This window comes from Ranitomeya variabilis, chromosome 2 (assembly GCF_051348905.1).
Source record: "Ranitomeya variabilis isolate aRanVar5 chromosome 2, aRanVar5.hap1, whole genome shotgun sequence".
NCBI lineage: Eukaryota > Metazoa > Chordata > Amphibia > Anura > Dendrobatidae > Ranitomeya > Ranitomeya variabilis.
This window is the reverse complement of record NC_135233.1, coordinates 1,056,125,485-1,056,146,854: the sequence shown is the minus strand read 5'-3', so window position 1 is coordinate 1,056,146,854 and position 21,370 is coordinate 1,056,125,485. Positions and strand designations below refer to the sequence as shown.

The following is a 21,370-nucleotide window of genomic DNA, read 5'->3' as shown; positions in this document are numbered from 1 at the left end:
ATAGTATCTCCATAACTCCTCATGGAATTATGTTTCTAGAATGTTTTTGCCACTAGAGCAGGACACTATAAGTCTTTGCTGGCTCAAGGTGTGAGATCAGTCACTCGCAGCCTTTTGAGGCTTGACCCCCGGCTGAGCTAGATGTTCTCATACAGCTGCAGATGGGATACAGGAACAGATAGGAACGATTGACATGAAACTATATATTCTTCACACCAAGTTTTTGATTGTTCCATTTTGAGGAGGATTTGGAGAGTTTCTGCTCAGTTCCCACTAGCTGGTTATGTGCAGAAGGAATTTTTCAAAGAGTTTTTGGAGCAGAAAACGTTTTTTTGAGAAGTTTTTGATGCAGAAACTCAACGGGAGTTTCCGCTCAATTACAGAAAAACAGAAAAAGATTCAAAGAAATGAATGAGAAGAGTTTCCCAAGCTTTTTTTTGAGGATGATTCCATAAAGCAATTTCCCCATAAATACATAATGGAAGCTGCTTGCAAGTAAATCCCCTCACATAAGGACACATTGCAGGGTCGTGCTCGGAGCTCCGGTGCCGGCGGTGGGGGGAGGAGGAGGAGGCGGTGAGGCCGCAGTCAGGAGTCGCCGCCTCCGTCTCCCAGGCTGCAGTGCGCAGGCGCAGCAGGAGGTGTAGTAGTAGCCGCTCGGCCGCCGCTCTCCTCCCCGCCATGTTGCAGTGACTCGGGCCTCCAGCAGCTTCCCCGCTCCGTCTATGAGGCCCGAGCCTCGCTCTGGAGCTGTCACCGAACCAGGCGGTGAGTGAGCGGCGCGCAGGGTACGTGAGGCCGGGGATCGGGCAGGACGGGGTAGGCCGCACTCGGGCCTGGCATGTCGGGAGGGCGCCCTGCTGGTGGTGTGTGCTGGAGCCCGGAAGGGTGCACGGCATGGCGGGCTGAGCAGGGCCTGCACTGGGAGGGGGGAAGTGCGGCCATTACCGGGCATTGTTCGGCCATTACCGGGCATTGTTCGGCTGCTGCCGTTAATCCTGTGTGTGGCCGGAAGCGGCAGGCAGCATGGCATCAGGCGGGGAGAGGGGGCCCCGGGGGACGGTGCGCCCGCCACAAAGGGCCTGCTGCCCGGGGACATGGTGAGGGCCCGGGGCCTCCTGCCATCGGGGAGATAGTGGGGGAAGGGGGTCTCATGGCGCCAGGGGAGAGGGCAGGGGTCTGTAGCCGGGGGAAGGGGGTCTCCTGGTACTGGGGAGAGAGTAGTGGTGGGGAAGGGGGTCTCCTGGTACTGGGGAGAGAGTAGTGGTGGGGAACGGGGGTCTCCTGGTACTGGGGGGAGAGTAGTGGTGGAGAAGGGGGTCTCCTGGTACTGGGGAGAGAGTAGTGGTGGGGAAGGGGGTCTCCTGGTACTGGGGGGAGAGTAGTGGTGGGGAAGGGGCTCTCCTCCTACTGGGGGGAGAGTAGTGGTGGAGAAGGGGGTCTCCTGGTACTGGGGAGAGTAGTGGTGGGGAACGGGGGGTCTCCTGGTACTGGGGAGAGAGTAGTGGTGGGGAAGGGGGTCTCCTGGTACTGGGGAGAGAGTAGTGGTGGGGAAGGGGGGTCTCCTGGTACTGGGGAGAGAGTAGTGGTGGGGCAGGGGGGGCTTCTGGTACTGGGGAGAGAGTAGTGGTGGGGAAGGGGGTCTCCTGGTTCTGGGGGGATAGTAGTGGTGGGGAAGGGGGTCTCCTCCTACTGGGGAGAGAGTAGTGGTGGGGAAGGGGGTCTCCTGGTACTGGGGAGAGAGTAGTGGTGGGGAAGGGGGTCTCCTACTGGGGAGAGAGTAGTGGTGGGGAAGGGGGGTCTTCTCCTACTGGGGAGAGAGTAGTGGTGGGGAAGGGGGTCTTCTCCTACTGGGGAGAGAGTAATGGTGGGGAAGGGGGTCTCCTGGTTCTGGGGGGAGAGTAGTGGTGGGGAAGCGGGTCTCCTGGTACTGGGGAGAGAGTAGTGGTGGGGGAAGGGGGTCTCCTGGTACTGGGGGGAGAGTAGTGGTGGGGGAAGGGGGTCTCCTGGTACTGGAGAGAGTAGTGGGGAAGGGGGTCTCTTGCCTTTGGAGGTGGAATTGTAGTGGTGGAGAAGGGGGTCTCCTGCTTCTGGCAGACTGTAGTGGGGAAAGGGGGTCTCCTGTCACTGGTAAGATAGGGGTAGTGGGGGAAGGGGGTCTACTGGTATTGTGAAGAGTAGCGGTGCTTGGGGGGGGGGGGGGTCTCGTGCCACTGGGGAGATAGTTATGGTAGGGGAAGGGGGTCTTCTGCCATCGGATTGGGGGGAGTGTAGTAATGGTGTGGGAAGGGAGTCTTAGTGCTGGGGGTAGGGGGTCTTCTGCCTTTGGATGGGGGATTGTAGTGGTGGGGGAAGGGGTTCTGCTTCTGGGAGATTGTGGTGGGGAAAGGGGATCTCCTGTCACTGGCAAGATAGGGGTAGTGGGGCAACGGGGTCTACTGGTATTAGGGATGGTCTTCTGGCACTGGGGGAAGTGTGGGTGGGGGGGTTAAGTGCCACTGGGAGAGAGGGGCGTCGGGTAGGGGGTCTCGTGTCACCACGGAGAGTGATGGTGGGTGGGGGAGGGTCTCATGCCACCGGGGAGAGAGTGGTAGCAGGGGAAGGAGGTCTTCTGGCAACGGTGTGATAGTGGGAAAGGAAAGGGTTTTTCTGTCATTGAGGAGGTGGGGGAGGGGTTTTCCTGGCAGGGAGGGGTGTGTGTGTGTGTGTGTGGGGGGATCTGTTGTCTGTGGGTGGTCCCTTGTCAGGATGATTTCTGGCTTGTGTGGTTGCCTTGTGGGCACGGTTGCCCCTCTTGCGGGGGTTTCTAGCAGTGAGTCTCCTCTCTAGAGATGTAAACCCTTTGATTTTGACCCGACTCGGCCGTGATAGAACAGTTCTGACCGGTTCAGCCTGGACTCTTGGATCCTATTTCTGCACTTTTGGACTCTGATGTGACCCCCGTCTGACCGCCACACTGCCATCGGTGTCCTTACCCTGTGACGAGGGTTGTAGTAGGTGATGGACAGATGATGAAGGTCCTACATGAAGCTTATGGTGGTCCCCTGGGCCCCCTCCACAGCCTCTAGGCCCCTAATTACCAAATCTAACTACTGCTTTTTCAGTAGCAGACGTGTGATTCCAGAGTCTGGGAAAGCAGAATGCCCCCCCCCCCCCCCAGTGATGGAGGCCTGATTGGTCGCACCCAGCTTTCCTGCACTCTGATAGGCTTCCTACAATATATGGGGCACATTCCTGCTGCTGAAGACGTCTTGGTCACATCACAGCGGTGTACGCAGAATAAACAATGCTCAGGAAAACGATTCATCCTCCGCCTTCCTGTGCGAACGCTCCCAGCATGCCCTAGTAACCTGCGTCTGCTCAGGCATGCTGGGAGTTGTAGTTTCTCAGCAGTCTTAGAGACACAGGCCAGTGACCACTCTTAGGCCTTCATACAGAAAACCCAGTGTTTACTTTTTCTTCTTTTTTTTTATAGAACCCTGTTGAACAAACTCGAAAACCCTCCATGCCACATCATGCTGGCAAAAACCAAACCGGCTCCGTGCAGTTATTTTTTTGAGGTTGCTTTAGCAAAACCAAACTTGTATAGTTCTTCTTTTCTCTTACTTTTCGGTCGGTGCTGACCAGTCGATGGGGCGTTAGTTCCTCAGACTAGTCGGCCATCTTTCCATTTTATCACTGCGTACACCCGGACTCAGAGACGCAGTGACGCTGCCGGAATGAGCGGCACTCGTGTGCAGATTTGCGTGAGTGTCGATGACGCCATTTGTGCATTTTCCGATACTTGTAGTGTCTCCATTTTTTGTGATCTCGGGTGGGGTGAGGGCTTATTTCTTGCGTGCTGAGCTGACGTTTTTATTGATACCATTTTGGTGCAGATACGATCTTTTGATGGCCAGTTCGTTATTGCATTTTAATGCAATGTTGCAGCGACCAAAAAAAGCGTAATTCTGGCGTTTTGATTTTTTCTGCTGCGCCTTTTACCTATCGGATTTATTCTTGTTATATCTTGATAGATCGGGCGATACCAAGTGTGTGTATTTTTTAATTGTCTTATTTTGAATGGGGGGGGGTGATTTGAACTTTTATATTTATTTTTTTTTTAGTATTTTTAAACACTTTTTTTTTTTTTTTTTAAATAATTATCAGTTACCTCAATAGTCCCCTTGGGAGACTAATAAGCAGCCCTGCTCTATGTAGCAGTAATGCTCACTTGCCATGAGTGCCCACGCTGGCACCTATGGGCGATATTAGTGACACGCTTCCGGCATGATCACATTACATGCCGCTGTCAGAGATTGACAGCGGCATTTAACAGGTTAACAGCCGCGGGTGAATCACGATTCCTCCCGCGGCTATTTGGGGCACATGTCGGCTGTTCAAAAAAGCTGACATGTGTCGGGATAGATGTGGGCTCAGCGCCGGAGCCCACCACAAAGTGAGACATGGCATGCACAGTACAGGTACGGCGCATGTCGTATAGGAGTTAAAGCATTTATTTAGCTGAGTCACATTATACGGGTGAATGCTGTTGGATTCAAGGACATGGGGGACCTGACAGGTTCCCTCTAAGGACACAGTGACACCACTTATGTTTATTTTTTCTGTATTGAGCGAGGCCGCGCACATCTAGTCGGCACGTGACTGTATGTATTGAGCGAGGCTGCGCACGTCTAGTCGGCACGTGACTGTATTGAGCGAGGCTGCGCACGTCTAGTCGGCACGTGACTGTATTGAGCGAGGCCGTGCACGTCTAGTCGGCATGTGACTATGTATTGAGCGAGGCTGCGCACGTCTAGTCGGCACGTGACTGTATTGAGCGAGGCCGCGCACGTCTAGTCGGCAAGTGACTATGTATTGAGCGAGGCTGCGCACGTCTAGTCGGCACGTGACTATGTATTGAGCGAGGCCGTGCACGTCTAGTCGGCACGTGACTGTATTGAGCGAGGCTGCGCACGTCTAGTCGGCACGTGACTGTATTGAGCGAGGCCGCGCACGTCTAGTCGGCAAGTGACTATGTATTGAGCGAGGCTGCGCACGTCTAGTCGGCACGTGACTATGTATTGAGCGAGGCTGCGCATGTCTAGTCGGCACGTGACTATGTATTGAGCGAGGCTGTGCACATCTTGTCGGCACATGACTGCATGTATTGAGCGAGGCCTCGCACGTCTTGACTGCATGTATTGAGCGAGGCCGCGCACGTCTTGTCTGCTGGTTTTCTATACACGAAGAGGTCCAGTAGGTAGACCAATGGCAGCAGGAAGAATCTGCCCAGTGTGGACATGCACACGACGTAGTCACACGTGGCAGTAGTGGTGCGCCGGGCACATTTAGCTGCGGCTCTCGTAGTGTTTGATACATTACTGCCCCCCGGGAGTATACGGCCATTTCCAGCAGCCGTCCTGTTACAAATAATCATCTTTACCGTTATTGGCCTCGTTTACATCGTCTTTTTGACTTCTGGTCACCCGACCCTCAACCGTGGTTCGTGTCAGGCATTCAAGGAAGATCTGAAAATACACATTTTCCATTCCACAGAGGTGTCTGTGGGGTGGAGGAGGGGAGCGGGTGTGTAATTGGGTACAGAGGAGAGTGTTTGCCCTGAAGTTATTGTTGTCTTTGCTTTGCTGATTTTTCCATTCATGAGCCATGGGACAAATAATGAATCAGAAGAGCCTTGGAAAATCAGTGCGATCCGGGGTGAACCGAGGTGGTCGCTCCACACAGATGACGTATGCAGGGATGTGTCGTTGTACAACGCAGGGACCCTGCAGTCCACTCCATCAGCTCATACACAGCCATGCTGTAATTCGCCATTGTTAGGGGGTAGGAGAGATGACTCCTTGCTGCAGCTTACAACCCACTGTCTGTGTAGCACCCTGGTCCCTCCACTTGTCTGGAGGTAGAGTAAGGGTATGTGCACACGTCAGGATTTCTTGCAGAAATTTTCCTGACTAAAACCGGACATTTCTGCCAGAAAACCGCATGCGTTTTCTTCGCTTTTTGACGCATTTTTTGTGCGTTTTTTTCCAAATGCATAGAATTGCGGGAAAAACGCGGAAAATCTGCAAAAATTAATGAACATGCTGCTTTTCTTTTACCGCGATGCGTTTTTTTTCGTGGAAAAAAACGCACCATGTGCACAAAACATGCAGAATGCATTCTAAATGATAGGATGCATAATGTATGCGTTTTTAATGAGTTTTTGTAGCGTTTTTATCGCGAAAAAAACGCGAAAAAACCTGAACGTGTGCACATACCCTAAAAGCGATAGTCTCTCTTTTAAGATTACTTTACCTAGGTGGCTAACAATGAATGTAATTCTTCCTTCCTCCTGCGGAGGTGCTGCAGGGACACTAACCACTTGATGCCAAGCTCCTGTACAGGATCGCAGGATGACCTATTCCCTTCCAAGTCTCTGGGTGCTTTTAAAAAAAAAAAAAAAAAATGCGTCAGATTCGTACAGACATGTTGCCGATATTAACCTTGGAGACTGCATTTGGACATGTGCAAACAGACGTCGCCCGGATGTGAAGTGTGGACACGCGGACGTCGCCCGGATGTGAAGTGTGGACACGCGGACGTCGCCCGGATGTGAAGTGTGGACACGCGGACGTCGCCCGGATGTGAAGTGTGGACACGCGGACGTCGCCCGGATGTGAAGTGTGGACACGCGGACGTCGCCCGGATGTGAAGTGTGGACACGCGGACGTCGCCCGGATGTGAAGTGTGGACACGCGGACGTCGCCCGGATGTGAAGTGTGGACACGCGGACGTCGCCCGGATGTGAAGTGTGGACACGCGGACGTCGCCCGGATGTGAAGTGTGGACACGCGGACGTCGCCCGGATGTGAAGTGTGGACACGCGGACGTCGCCCGGATGTGAAGTGTGGACACGCGGACGTCGCCCGGATGTGAAGTGTGGACACGCGGACGTCGCCCGGATGTGAAGTGTGGACACGCGGACGTCGCCCGGATGTGAAGTGTGGACACGCGGACGTCGCCCGGATGTGAAGTGTGGACACGCGGACGTCGCCCGGATGTGAAGTGTGGACACGCGGACGTCGCCCGGATGTGAAGTGTGGACACGCGGACGTCGCCCGGATGTGAAGTGTGGACACGCGGACGTCGCCCGGATGTGAAGTGTGGACACGCGGACGTCGCCCGGATGTGAAGTGTGGACACGCGGACGTCGCCCGGATGTGAAGTGTGGACACGCGGACGTCGCCCGGATGTGAAGTGTGGACACGCGGACGTCGCCCGGATGTGAAGTGTGGACACGCGGACGTCGCCCGGATGTGAAGTGTGGACACGCGGACGTCGCCCGGATGTGAAGTGTGGACACGCGGACGTCGCCCGGATGTGAAGTGTGGACACGCGGACGTCGCCCGGATGTGAAGTGTGGACACGCGGACGTCGCCCGGATGTGAAGTGTGGACACGCGGACGTCGCCCGGATGTGAAGTGTGGACACGCGGACGTCGCCCGGATGTGAAGTGTGGACACGCGGACGTCGCCCGGATGTGAAGTGTGGACACGCGGACGTCGCCCGGATGTGAAGTGTGGACACGCGGACGTCGCCCGGATGTGAAGTGTGGACGAAAATAATGTGTTTTCTGGATGAATATTGAACGACTTCGTGCTTGTCTGACACTGACCTAAAGTTGACAAAGAAATGGCGGGGCCAGGTCCCATTTTTACACTATATTTGCCTACGTGTTCATGGGCAGCGCTACGTCACTGCGCTTCTTTGGTTTCTCGCACTTTCACCGATCATTATGTACTGTCCTTTTTATATGGTAACAGCCACGGTTGCAGGGTTTTGCCTTTCTGCAGTCTGTTCCTGGCTACACATGGCGGCTGTTTCTTGCCGGTCGCGGTTGCAGGGTTTTGCCTTTCTGCAGTCTGTTCCTGGCTACACATGGCGACTGTTTCTTGCCGGCTGCGGTTGCAGGGTGGGTTTTGCCTTTCTGCAGTCTGTTCTTCGGTGCACATGGCGGCTGTTTATTGCCGGCCGCGGTTGCAGGGTTTTGCATTTCTGCAGTCTGTTCCTGGGTGCACATGGCGGCTGTTTCTTGCCGGCCGCTGTTGCAGGGTTTTGCATCTCTGCAGTCTGTTCCTGGGTGCACATGGCGGCTGTTTCTTGCCGGCTGCGGTTGCAGGGTGGGTTTTGCCTTTCTGCAGTCTGTTCTTCGGTGCACATGGCGGCTGTTTATTGCCGGCCGCGGTTGCAGGGTTTTGCATTTCTGCAGTCTGTTCCTGGGTGCACATGGCGGCTGTTTCTTGCCGGCCGCTGTTGCAGGGTTTTGCATCTCTGCAGTCTGTTCCTGGGTGCACATGGCGGCTGTTTCTTGCCAGCCGCGGTTGCAGGGTTTTGCATCTCTGCAGTCTGTTCCTGGGTGCACATGGCGGCTGTTTCTTGCCAGCCGCGGTTGCAGGGTTTTGCATCTCTGCAGTCTGTTCCTGGGTGCACATGGCGGCTGTTTCTTGCCAGCCGCGGTTGCAGGGTTTTGCATCTCTGCAGTCTGTTCCTGGGTGCACATGGCGGCTGTTTCTTGCCGGCCGCGGTTGCAGGGTTTTGCATTTCTGCAGTCTGTTCCTGGGTGCACATGGCGGCTGTTTCTTGCCGGCCGCGGTTGCAGGGTTTTGCATCTCTGCAGTCTGTTCCTGGGTGCACATGGCGGCTGTTTCTTGCCGGCCGCGGTTGCAGGGTTTTGCATTTCTGCAGTCTGTTCCTGGGTGCACATGGCGGCTGTTTCTTGCCGGCCGCGGTTGCAGGGTTTTGCATTTCTGCAGTCTGTTCCTGGGTGCACATGGCGGCTGTTTCTTGCCGGCCGCGGTTGCAGGGTTTTGCATCTCTGCAGTCTGTTCCTGGGTGCACATGGCGGCTGTTTCTTGCCAGCCGCGGTTGCAGGGTTTTGCATCTCTGCAGTCTGTTCCTGGGTGCACATGGCGGCTGTTTCTTGCCGGCCGCAGTTGTGTAATGTGAGGTTTACCTCCGTCAGCTCTTTTTCTGGTGGCCAGAAGTTCTGCATCACTTCCTCCCCATCTGGCTATAAAGCAGATCTGAAAGGTTGCGATCTGCACGATTTGGGGTGTAAACTACTTTCACTCCTCGTACTTGTGTAGCCTGAAAGTAAGAACTTGTAGAAACAGGTGACTTCCTACCTGGCCGAGCGTCATCCCCTCCCCATTATTAGTGTATATGGCTAAGCTCCCTCCCCATGTACATCTGCGGCAGTGATGATCTGTTGCCTTATTTGCTACTTCATTTTGCTGTAATGCACCCACATCCCGGCGAGCTTTTAGTCATTTGCCAATCTAAGCAAGCAGAGCTGCAGTGTAAAGCAGGGACGGCAGATCCAACTTGTCCTCTGGGATGGGTGATGGATTTCAATGGATTTCAAGCTGTCTGTGACCTTATTTGAACACCCTACAGGTCAGTGGGAGGCCTGGTCCTGAGACCCCCATCGATTGCACAAAGTGATTGATATGCGCTGTTCTGTAAGTCTGGTGGAGGTCTCGGGACCCTCACCAAAGTTTAGAACGTACACATGAATCGGGAGCGGATCAGCGCCGGTCTTGGTAAGTACGGCCTGTACGTCTGCAGTCAGGTGCGTCACTATCTTTTCTGCTGCAGCCTCCGTTCTTTGCCTCCATCTTTAGGTCTCCTAATCTATAGAAATCAACATTTGTGTGTAAAGTACACCCAGTAATAGCGCTGCTCCGCAGCTATCCTGCATACGAAGGCCGACCTTCAGGCACACTGAGCAATGGCTGGCTGAAGGCAAAGGAATTCTGTCAGCACAAAATGACTGTTCAAACCCAGCCTAAACGCTCGGTGCACCCTTAGCCTGGCCACACACATCAGCGCTCCTTCCCGCCTCCTTGTTTCTCATTTATCTCTGTCCTCTTTACAGGAGGACGGAGATTAATGGCAATTTAAGTAGATGGGAAGGATCGCTGAGCTGCTTGGCCACGCCAAGGGTGAATTGAGCGCCTGTGCTTAGTTTGAACAGTCGTTTTGTGCTGACAGACTCCTTTAAGAGACTACTTCTAATTTTTCCTGTTAATGATTAAGGTAGCGGCTGTCTTACTTAAGCTGCTGCGACCAACATGTAGGAACGGACTATAGAAAACTATAAACTGCAGTGTTGTGGGTATGACCTGTGGAGGAGGAGGAGGTGAGCTGTGACACTTATTGTGAATGGTGGATCCTGTTACCTACTGTATATAGAGGTGTTATCAGTCATTATACAGGAGGAGGAGGGGAGCTGTGACATCGCCTATTGTGAATGGTGGATCCTGTGTTATCTACTGTATATAGAGGTGTTATCAGTCATTGTACAGGAGGTGAGCTGTGACATCGCCTATTGTGAATGATGGATCCTGTGTTATCTACTGTATATACAGGTGTTATCAGTCATTGTACAGGAGGAGGTGGTGAGCTGTGACATCACCTATTGTGAATGGTGGATCCTGTGTCATCTACTGTATATAGAGGTATTATCAGCCATTATAGAGGAGGAGGAGGTGAGCTGTGACATCACCTATTGTGAATGGTGGCTCCTGTTAACACCTCTATATACAGTAGATAACACAGGAACCACCATACACAATAGGTGATGTCACAGCTCACCTTCTCCTCCTGTACAATGACTGATAACACCTCTATATACAGTAGATATCAGTCATTGTACAGGAGGAGGAGGAGGTGAGCTGTGACATCACCTATTGTGAATGGTGGATCCTGTGTTATCTACTGTATATAGAGGTGTTATCAGTCATTGTACAGGAGGAGGAGGTGAGCTGTGACATCACCTATTGTGAATGGAGTGTATGATTGCTATGAATATGGTCAGCCCCTACCTCCTATCTAGGCCATTTCTCCCTATTCGGAGGGACATATATATAATTTGCTATGAAATTACAGAATGACCTTTATAAATATGCGGTGTATACCTGTAGACTGAGCTGTACGTCTATGGGAGGGGGTTGTGGGCATGCTCTGTCACCTGCGCAGAGGTCCTCGTTGTGGAGTCGCCCCTCACTACTCCTGTGCAGTAATGCCCGGCCGCAGCCATAGGTTGGGGGGGTATATGATAACACATGATTCGTGATCTCCTTACAGGACTGTAGACGTTTCTCTGCTCCTCACCTTGATGGGGTTTTGTACGAGGTGAATGCCAACGAGCCGGCTGCTTTTCTGCAGACGCCTTTTATCAGCGAGGCAGCTGACAGCTCGGTGCATGTGCAGACGGCGGCTCCCTGTGCACCAGACACAATGCGGCCGGTGTGGGGCTGCATACAGGAGGCCCCATGTAAGAAGGCGCTGGTGGATAACGAGCTGTGCGCGGACACGTCGCCTTGTTTATGTTGGAGCACGGACCAAAAATAGTCCCCAATTCCCCCGGGGGTGATACTGTGATCCCAGCCGTAGGGCCCCGCGCCGATACATGCAGGCGCCTGTGTTCTCCCAGTACTGCACATCCCATTATGGCATTTATTTTTTGGGGGGGGCGAGTTGTACTTTACAAGGACACCATTTGTTTTATCATGTGAACAATTAAAAATGAAATACAGTTTAAAAAAAAATGCAATTCCGCAATTGTGTTTTTTTTTTTTATCTTTTATTTTATTTACATCATTCTTTATGCAAAAAAAATTGTCCTGGCGATATAATTACAGGCTACCTGCATATTTCAATTTTTCTTTTTAAGTAACCCTCAACGGTTTCAGTTTTGGGGTGACGGATTATTTTTGCGCCATTAGCTGATATTTTTATTGATCACAATAAAAATGTTGTATTTAATACAATACATTAAATAACTAGAAGTATTTAATGTATCACCGTAACAGATCGTAGTTATGTTTGTTTTGTTTACTTTGGAAAACTTAATTATTTTCACATTTGCCGCTTGAAATTAATTTTTTTTTAGACCTGTGCCTCCTTTTGTTTTAAGAAACACGTGTACATCAACCACAATGGTCCTGTGCCGACCCTATCTTTGTATTAAAGCATCTAATGAGCGTGTGCAAAGGTCACTGTGAAGGGAGGGTGAGCTGTGATATCGTCTGTTGTGATTGGTGGATCCTATAGACCTCAAAACCTCACTTTTGACCTCTAATCTTGGGGCAATCAGTCCGTATTGGAGTTATCTGTAGTCTCGGCATTACAGTAGTGTCCGCGGTGGGCGCTGGTTGTAGTTTGGCCCGCTGACTACTAGGCTGTAATATGCATGGCCCGTTAGGTCTACTCCACTCTGGACGTGTCAGATTTTGCTCCCTTGTGTGGGTGAGACCCCGTTGGGAGCGATTCCTCTTCCAACGACGGAATTTTTCAGCTAACGAGGCTTAATGGCTTCATGTCTGGTCATAAAATCTCCGGGCTGATGGTATGTGCCGAGCGGTAAGGCGACTCCGGCGTGTCCAGGCACACAGCGTCGCTCCTTTGTGTTCTGCTCACCCATGTATCCGCTTACATACGAGGTTGTCTTTACTCTTCCTCTTTCTTCCACATTTTGCATAGTTTGTTTTTTTTTTTTTTCCCTCCGAGTCTGCTTGTTTTTTTTTTTTTGTTTTTTTCATAAACCACCCATCCTCTAATTAATTTTTCTCCCTTTGCTCCTGTAGGTGCCTATGTGGAATGAACATCCCATGCGCCGCAGGCATGAATGAAGTGGCTTGGCAAGAGACTCGAGGAATAATGCATGCAAGCAATGGGCCGGAGGCTCTGGGAGTCGGGATCTCGTCTGGAGGAGCAAGGTCGGGGCCCATTGGAAATCACCCACATGCCCTTCCCCCTGGAGTAGCCGGTGCCCCGATGCCTCTGAGCGGCCGCTCTCAGGACGATGCCACGGTGGGATATTTCTTCCAGAGGCAAGCCGGAGAACAGGTGAACGGCTACACAAACAAACACCGCTGGCCAACAGGAGATAGTGTGGAGGCTTCGGTAAGTTTGGTTACTTACGTCTTTGTCATATTGCGTGGTTTTTCCACTGACGAGAGAGGTCCTTTAGTATAAGTGGAGTGGGGGCTGACACTTATCCACCCCCACCGATCAGCTCAACTTTATTTGCTGTGTAGTGGCCACCGTCAAACACGACCGCTCGTCTTCTATTCTGCGGATCATGTGAGGTCCGAGTGTCAGACGCCTACTGAAGGATATCAATGACCTGCCCAATAGCTGAGTACTGGACGACCCCTTTAAGACCCTGTTTCTGATGGATCATTAGACATTTGTCCACCTCAAATGTCAGTGTCCAACCCCATTGACTCAAGTTTTCTCCAACAACTTCCTGTTTACCGTTCACAAGATATTCCAGGAGGAGCGATAATCTGCATGCACTTTCCCAGAGCGCATTGCCTGGCGTATCAAGTCTCTGGTGGTCTGTAGAAGGTAAAATGGTACCCACTATATACCAAAGGCCGGGACTGATGGGGGTTGTAGCGTCACTTCAGCTCGGGCGCCCCTGTCCGGAGTCAGGTGGTGGGCCATTGTCTTACAGGATCATCCGATAGAGGGTACGAGAGGCCGCTTCTGGACGACGGCGAGTTCACATCTTTTTCCCAAGGAGTATTGGATTGTAGACATTGGCCTACAAAACTACAACTTGTCCTGCAAAAAAGCAATACCTCATACAGAGATTTTAATGGAGGGCTTTGAGAAAAGAAAAAAACAAAGCATAAAAAGATTGACATTTAGGGTTGGCATCTTTGATTTTAGAATGGGGTGTCCCAACAAAGGTGATGATGGTCAAGGGGGGTCCTTACGTGTATATGGGAAAGTACCGAACCCCAAGCTGCACACACCTGGCCCGATGTCAATAAGGGGCTTAATGGTGACATTGTAGGGGTCTCCCACAGTTCCCTGCACTAGCGAATTTTCAGTTCTGCTTGGGATGAGTCTCATCCACTTCTACGTGCGATGGCACATAAATATTGGGACCCCGGATATGTCCTTCTAGAGATTGCGTCAGTCCCTGTTACTACTGGAGCTCACGGTGTGAGAAAACGCATATAAAAATTTGATGCCGACTGCGGTTATGGTTTTCTGTGGGGCAATAGAAGGCGTCTGACCACCGAGATGCCCATAAATTGCTATAATGGAGGGAAGGGTTTTTTATTATTATTTTTCAATTTCCAGAGGCAAAATATAGAAAATAGATGGTCTGTACTAATGATTACACAGACATAGTAAAAACCTAAGAATAATGGGGGCGGACATGATGTTGGGCTAGGTCTACCCATCAGAAGATGTGCCGGGAATTGTCAGGGTTGCAGAGCCATGGGATGCTGGGCCAGACCTAGATCCTGTGAATCGATGGGCTCATCTCTCTCCTGTTAAATTATTACATGGCACCTGGGGTCAATAAGGACGCACGCGTGCACAGTCTGGTCTGCCGCCATGTTTCCAGGGTGGGTAGTTGGGAACAAGTTCTTACAAATGCTTGTTGTTGAATGCAGTAAAATGTGGGCGGAAGTTAATGTACGTGCAATGGCAGCTGGTGGTCTGTTCATTGAAAATCCCAACAGGACCTCAACCCTCCCACTGATCGGCACATCCGAAGACAGGAGGACTCCTTTAAATGAATGGAGTCCCTCGGTAGTTACAGAAAGACCATCCCGCTGCAGTTCTTGATACTTTCACGTTTCGCACCTCCACCTCTCGTATTTGCTTCTAACTTCTGACATCCCTTTGTGGTTTCACTCATGTATTGGGAAACATGTAAACAAACTCTCAAAATTCCCTTCTTTACCTCCGGTGTCACGTAAAACCCCCTGTTCATAACAAAAACGAAATGATACAGCAAAGTGAACCTCCCAGATCTCCGTCCCCGGGCGGTCCCTGCTGCCTCTCCTGTGCTCACTTTGCCTGTTGGGTGAGGATATTGGGTCAGGATTTCTGGATGGTCACAGCCGTGTTTTTCCCCTGTAGGTGAGGTCTGCAGATGACATGAATCACGACTTCCAGGCGCTGGCGTTAGAATCTCGAGGAATGGGAGAGGTAAGGACTGTGCTCGGCACCTGGAGGTGCACCATCTTCTCCGGTCTTGTGTGTTTGCAGGTGCCACTCAGAAAGTGTTCGCACCCCGTCCTCTTGTTTTATTGGGTATACACAAATGCAGCAGCGTCAGAATAAACCTTTCTCTAAAAAGTGCCCGGATATTCATTTGCCCTGTCATCACGGTCTTGTTAGTACCATTCATGGTTGTCAGTCTCATCTCTCTTTTTATTAAAGCTTCTGCCCGCCAAAAAGTTTTGGGAGCCTGAAGACCCAGCCAAAGATGGACAGAAAGGGATGTTCCTTCCAGACGAATGGCGGGAGAGTACGTGGGGCGCGTCTCGTAAGTGTTTTAATGCAAAATTGATAACAAAAACTTTGTATAAGTGCATACATCTTACTAATATGTTTGGATTTACAAATGTACGCCCATTGTTGTCAGATATTTGGCAGGTACCAGGATACTGGCTCCAGAAAGCTTCACCTTAGGTTTGTGAACATTTCCTGGGTCAGCAAGTCATCGTTTCTATGTGTGTGAAGGGGGACTGACTTGGCTATTGATGCCAGCCAGCCCCCTTCACACAGCATCGATGACTTGCCGACACAGGAAGTAGTATTCTGCATTAAGGACAAGCCTAATGCAATTTTATTTATTATTGTGTCCAGTCTGTAAAGTTATGCGTTTGTGTTTGACCTTAGTAGGCGATTTGACAGGTTTCCTGATTAGCGAGGCCTCCAAAATCTGTGCTTTGTGTAACATCCATACTCCTTGTTTATATAATTGGTGTCCGGCCTCTTCCTCCCCAGCAAGGTAACGCCGTCTCCTGCTTTCTGGCAGTGAGAGTCTCTATTCTAGCTGCCAAAGAGGAGCATATCTTCCGTTTTACTCAGTGTTCCTGTGGTACCAGCGTCTCTCACTCCTAGTGCGATGCCAGAATATAGGAGACTGTTACCTTGCCGGGGAGGCAGTGCGGATGATGTACAAGACTGGAGGGAACTCTGGGTTTGGAGACTGCTTTGATATTATTCCTAGCAGGAAAGAAGCCAAATCGTCTCATGTAAGTTAATTAGAAACATTCATAATATTCCATGCTGAAAAAAATAACTAAGAAAAAAATCATAATTATTTTAAGGGGTTGTTTATTGCTTGTATGCATTAATGTCCAATCCCATGGATGGACCGTGGGGGTCAAACAACCACATCCCCATCGATCGCCTCAGCAGTGCTCCTTCAGACTAGTGGCCGCTGCCAGATACTGCAAACAAGTTCCTATTGATATTTCCTGCTGCCACCAAAGCTATTAAGTGCTCATTAGTGGTGGTGCTGCGTCTTGGACCCCACCATTCTTATATTAATAATTGAAGAACTACGCCTTTTAATGTGACCCGTCCTTAGCAAAATAGAGACCTGTCAGCCTAGTGTGGGGGGCATTATTTGCTGCTGCCACCACCATCACTACTCTCTTTATGGTCATGGTGTCTGGTTTCCTATCCGTTCTTCCTCTCGCCAGACCCCTAAATAAATGATAGCCCCTAGAGCAGCATAATCTAACCCTATAAGTCTCCCTGCTCTAGCTTGGTGCTCTCCATTAGTAGCAATTGTACCCCTATATCCCAGTAGAAGGGGTCTCACTTTGCCAACCAATCTCCTGTGCACTGAGGAGGGGCACCCTGAAACTAAATATGAAGGAGGTTCCCAGAAAGTAAAGGAGGCACCCTGAAAATAAATATATTTTCCTTTCGGAAAAGATTCGAGTTTGTTAATATCTATAGTCACGGGGCAAGGCTCATTAAAGGGTCACACGTTGGGGTTGATTTTACTAATATTTTTTAGGCAGTGTAAACTTAGGCTGGACAGTCCTAAAACCCACTTAATTTCAGACTGAATTCTGGATAACCAAAGTCGGTAAATCTGCCCCCATAACTTATTAGGTGTCTACTTTTCCTCTTGGAAGAAAACTTCTTTGCGTTCTTTTAAATTTTCAATGTTTTTACAAACGGTTCTCTCGTAGACCATTCCATGTCGCAGCCCATCATGGTGCAGAGAAGACCCGGACACGGCTTTCAGGGAAATCATGACGTCAACTCCGTGCTGTCTCCGCGCTCAGAAAGCGGCGGGTTAGGAGTGAGCATGGTGGAATATGTCCTGAGCTCTTCACCTGCCGATAAACTCGACCCAAGATTCCGGAAAGGATCCTACGTGAGTGTGCGCTGCAGGGGCCTGGAGGTGCTGGCACCTAAGTATTGATCTGTCGGAGGTTTCCATCAGTGAGGGGTCTGGGTGCTGAGACATGTCTTCCCCTTCGCACATTTATCAGCACGATCTCCACTTTTTTATCTACAGGGGGTAAGAGACTGCGATTTGGACGGATCAGAGAAGGCAGAGCAAAAAAGCAAAACTTCTCCATTCGACGAAGAAAAGAAACGTGATTTGATGTCTGCCGACGTCGACGAAGTCTCCAAATTAAATGGCCGAGGACTTCCCAACGGGATCGATGCCGACTGCAAGGAATTTAAGTAAGTGACGACTTTATTGTGTTAGTGTATGACTAGAAAACATGGAGCCGTGACAGTCTGATATCGCGGATGTGCACGTATGTTGCTTTTGATCATTTATTTTTTTGTGTGTATTTTCACAGCCGCACACCAGGAAGCCGGCAAGCTTCTCCGACAGAAATAGCCGATAGAATAGGCCAGAACCAAAACGTGACTGAGGGGTTAGGGCAGCTGTCCAATCAGATGGTCAACAAGCCCCTCACAGATGAGTTTGGGGGTCCGGAAGGACAGAACCTGGATGGCATAGAACATGTTGGTCTGGATTCGCTGCAGTTCGACTACCCCGGGAACCCGCTACCGATGGATTCCGCAGGAGGTGGCGTGGGACTGTTTGACTACAACACCCAGCAGCAGGTTGGTTTTCCAGCTCTGTAAATATTGGTTGTCTGAATATTTAAACCAGAACACCCCTGTCCCCTAGGCACAAAAAAGGGCTTTCCTCCCTCTCCCTAGGTCCAGCGCTGAGACGTTGTCATGTTCAGCAACCCTGACATCACGTCGATGGCACTGCAGCCAATAATTGGGCTCAGCGACTCTGCCCCACTTGACTGCACGAGATGCTGAGGTCACTGATTTGCTATTGACGTGACGTCAGCGCTGCAGACAATAATATCAGCAGCAGTGGCGGAGACACCGCTCTGGATGTGGGTTTGGGGGAAGCATTTGTTTTTTCAAACCCAGAAAATCCCTTTAAATATCTTTTTTTTTTTTTTTTTGCCTAGGCTTATTAATGTTATTACAATGCAGAACTATTGCACCGACCATGTCTTAATTTTGTCAAATGATTTATTTCCCCTCCCGCAGCTCTTCCAGAGGCCTAACGCATTAACAGTTCAACAATTAAATGCAGCCCAGCAACAGCAGCAACAACAATATGCACTGGCAGCAGCGCAGCAGCCTCACATCGGTACGTGGTCTCTTCGTACTGTATAAATACTTTGGACATAGGTTACTCCACACATCTAGGCCACCATAAGGCGTAAGCTGTTTCCTAGAGGGGCTGTTCTGGCATATTGCATTAGGCTGGGTTCACATTGCGTTAATGTGTACACGCTAACGGACAGCGTTGCACGGCGAAAATGTCGCAATTAATGCCGTGCAACGGGTCCGTTAGCGTGCCCATTGACAGCAATGTAAATTTCTCCTGCAGCGCATCACTAGCGCGTGCCTTTTTCGGCTCGCGCTAGTGATGTGCCGTTCTTCTGTGACGCGCCTCGGACGCTGCTGCGAGGTCCGTTCCCCGCTCTCGCAGATCGGGGATCTGCGAGAGTGGGGACGTTAACGCGACCCCTAACACGGCCCCTAAATAAACATTGCGTTAGCGCAATCCGCTAGCGCTAAACGGATTGCCCTAACGCAATGTGAACCTAGCCTTACTGAGCCATTGTCAGGATCCGTTCGGTGGGGCGCGACACCGACACCAGCTGTCATTAGCTCCGGCTGGATGTAAACCTTGCATGGAGAGGCACAATACGGCTCTCTTCAGTGTGCAGCTGAGCATCCCAGGGCAGGTCATCAACGCTATATATCCAGACATCCCCTATAGCAAATTAGCACTGATACTAGATGGCGTCCGGGTCCTAACGATGACCCAAAACGGACCCCAGTGGAGGAGAGGCTCTGCAGTATGATTTCTCAGCTAAATGCCATGGCCATGATTCATATTGATGGCCGCATTGAAGAGGGTCTTCACCACTGTTTGGGCCATAGGTGCACACAGATTTTTGATGGGAAACTGAGCAAAAATCCTCCTTATAAACTTGGCATTTATTCTGCAAAATGACTCCCGTGTGCACATAGGATGAAGCTGTACGCGGCTGTAAGTATTCCTCTTAAGGCCACAGTCACACCTCTGTTTATATAGAAAATCGGACTGATCAGAGTAGGGTCTGATTTTCTCGTACATGGAGAAATAAAAAAAAAAAACAAAAAAATCCTTTACCTTTCTGACATTCCATGCTAATCGGACTGCACTGAATATTATCTGAGTGCGGTGCGTGGTTTTTTTTTTTGTTTTTTTTTTTTCTTTCCTTGGACCTAGTGACTTTTTTAGTGTGACCCTTAGATCACTTTTAGAGTATTTCGTCATTGTTGTCAGACATAATACTGGCCGAACACACGTGGAGGACAGGCCTAGCTCCTGTGCGCCCACCACTGTGTCTGGGAACTTCCTAGTCCCGGCAGTCGGACCCCCATCTTTGTGACTTTTCCATATGCATTTATACCTTGCATCTGATGAGTGCAGAGGTTTCTGGATGGTTACTGTGTTCTTTGCTTTCTGTACTGACGCACCTCTGCTCGTGCTCCATAGCTTTCATAAAGGTTCCTTTGTCCTCCAGCAGGTGTGTTCTCCGCCGGCCTGGCTCCCGCTGCCTTTGTGCCAAACCCTTACATCATTAGCACCGCTCACCCTGGCACCGATCCATACACCGCTGCCGGTCTCGCAGCTGCTGCCACCTTAGGTATGTACATGCACGTTGGGTATCGCATTGGTCAGCAGCATGCACTGACTAATCCTTTATTAAACCGCTTCATGCCATGGCCATTTTTTTTTTTTTCCCAGGCCCCCCCCCCCCCCATCGATATGGCCATATGAGGGCTTGTTTTCTTGCAGGGCAAGTTGTACTTTTGAACTACACCATTGATATTACCATAAGTGCGATGAAATTGCAAAAACTGCAATTCCCCAATAGTTTTTTTTTTAAATTTTGTATTATTTGCCGTGTTGACTCTATAGTAAAACCGACCTGCCATTATGATTCTCCAGGTCATTGCGAGTACACAGATACCAAACATGTATAGGGTTTTTTTTTGTTTTGTTTTTTTAAAGTGGTGAAAAAAAAATAATCCAAAATTTGTGTGGGAAAAAGTCACCATTTTCCCCAAGACCCGTAGCATCTCCATTTTTCAGGATCTGGGGCTGGGTGACGGCTTATGTTCTGCAGCTTGATCTGACGTTATTGATACCATTTTGGGGTGAATACAATGTTTGGATCGTCTGTTATTGCAGAGATTCCACAGCCAAAAAATCTTAATTCTGGCGTTGCGTCTTTTTATTTTTTTTTTTCCTCGTTGCGCAGTTTACTGATGGGAAGAATTTTAATTTTTTGATTGGACGTTTCTGAATGCCAATTGTATATTTAAAAAAAAAAAAAAAAAATGGGGCAAAAGGATGGATTTGAACTCCTCCCCCCCCCCCCCCCCCCCCCAATGTTTTATTACTTTATTTAACCCCTTCATGACCGTGGGATTTTTCGTTTTTCCGTTTTCGTTTTTCACTCCCCTCCTTCCCAGAGCGATAACTTTTTTATTTTTCCGTCAATTTGGCCATGTGAGGGCTTATTTTTTGCGGGACGAGTTGTACTTTTGAACGACACCATTGGTTTTACCATGGCGTGTACTAGAAAACGGGAAAAAAATTCCAAGTGCGGTGAAATTGCAAAAAAAAGTGCAATCCCACACTTGTTTTTTGTTTGTTTTTTTTGCTAGGCTCAGTAAATGCTAAAACTGACCTGCCATTATGATTCTCCAGGTCAGTACGAGTTCATAGACACCTAACATGACTAGGTTATTTTTCACCTAAGTGGTGAAAAAAAATTCCAAACTTTGCAAAAAAATAAATAAAATTGCGCCATTTTCCGATACCCGTAGCGTCTCCATTTTTCGTGATCTGGGGTCGGGTGAGGGCTTATTTTTTGCGTGCCGAGCTGGCGATTTTAATAGCATTTCGGTGCAGATACGTTCTTTTGATCGCCCTTTATTGCATTTTAATGCAATGTCGCGGCGACCAAAAAAACGTAATTCTGGCGTT

At 50.0% G+C, this 21,370-nt stretch overlaps 1 protein-coding gene across 3 annotated transcripts in view; it reads left to right on the top strand.

Annotated features, from left to right (window-relative positions):
- The first annotated feature begins 549 nt into the window (after positions 1–549).
- Positions 550–21,370, top strand: part of PUM2 (pumilio RNA binding family member 2) — a 37,734-nt gene continuing 16,913 nt past the window's right edge. The window contains exons 1-9 of one of the 3 annotated variants that reach the window (XM_077291482.1): positions 550–768; positions 12,633–12,951; positions 14,938–15,006; positions 15,241–15,346; positions 17,016–17,203; positions 17,348–17,520; positions 17,643–17,913; positions 18,364–18,466; positions 19,902–20,021. In XM_077291482.1, the coding sequence (XP_077147597.1) occupies positions 12,646–12,951; positions 14,938–15,006; positions 15,241–15,346; positions 17,016–17,203; positions 17,348–17,520; positions 17,643–17,913; positions 18,364–18,466; positions 19,902–20,021 (1,336 nt within the window). In that variant the 5' untranslated portion in view covers positions 550–768; positions 12,633–12,645. Of the gene's footprint in view, positions 789–12,632; positions 12,952–14,937; positions 15,007–15,240; positions 15,347–17,015; positions 17,204–17,347; positions 17,521–17,642; positions 17,914–18,363; positions 18,467–19,898; positions 20,022–21,370 lie in introns of all 3 variants that reach the window. The other 2 variants (XM_077291480.1, XM_077291481.1) reach the window with 2 other exon arrangements.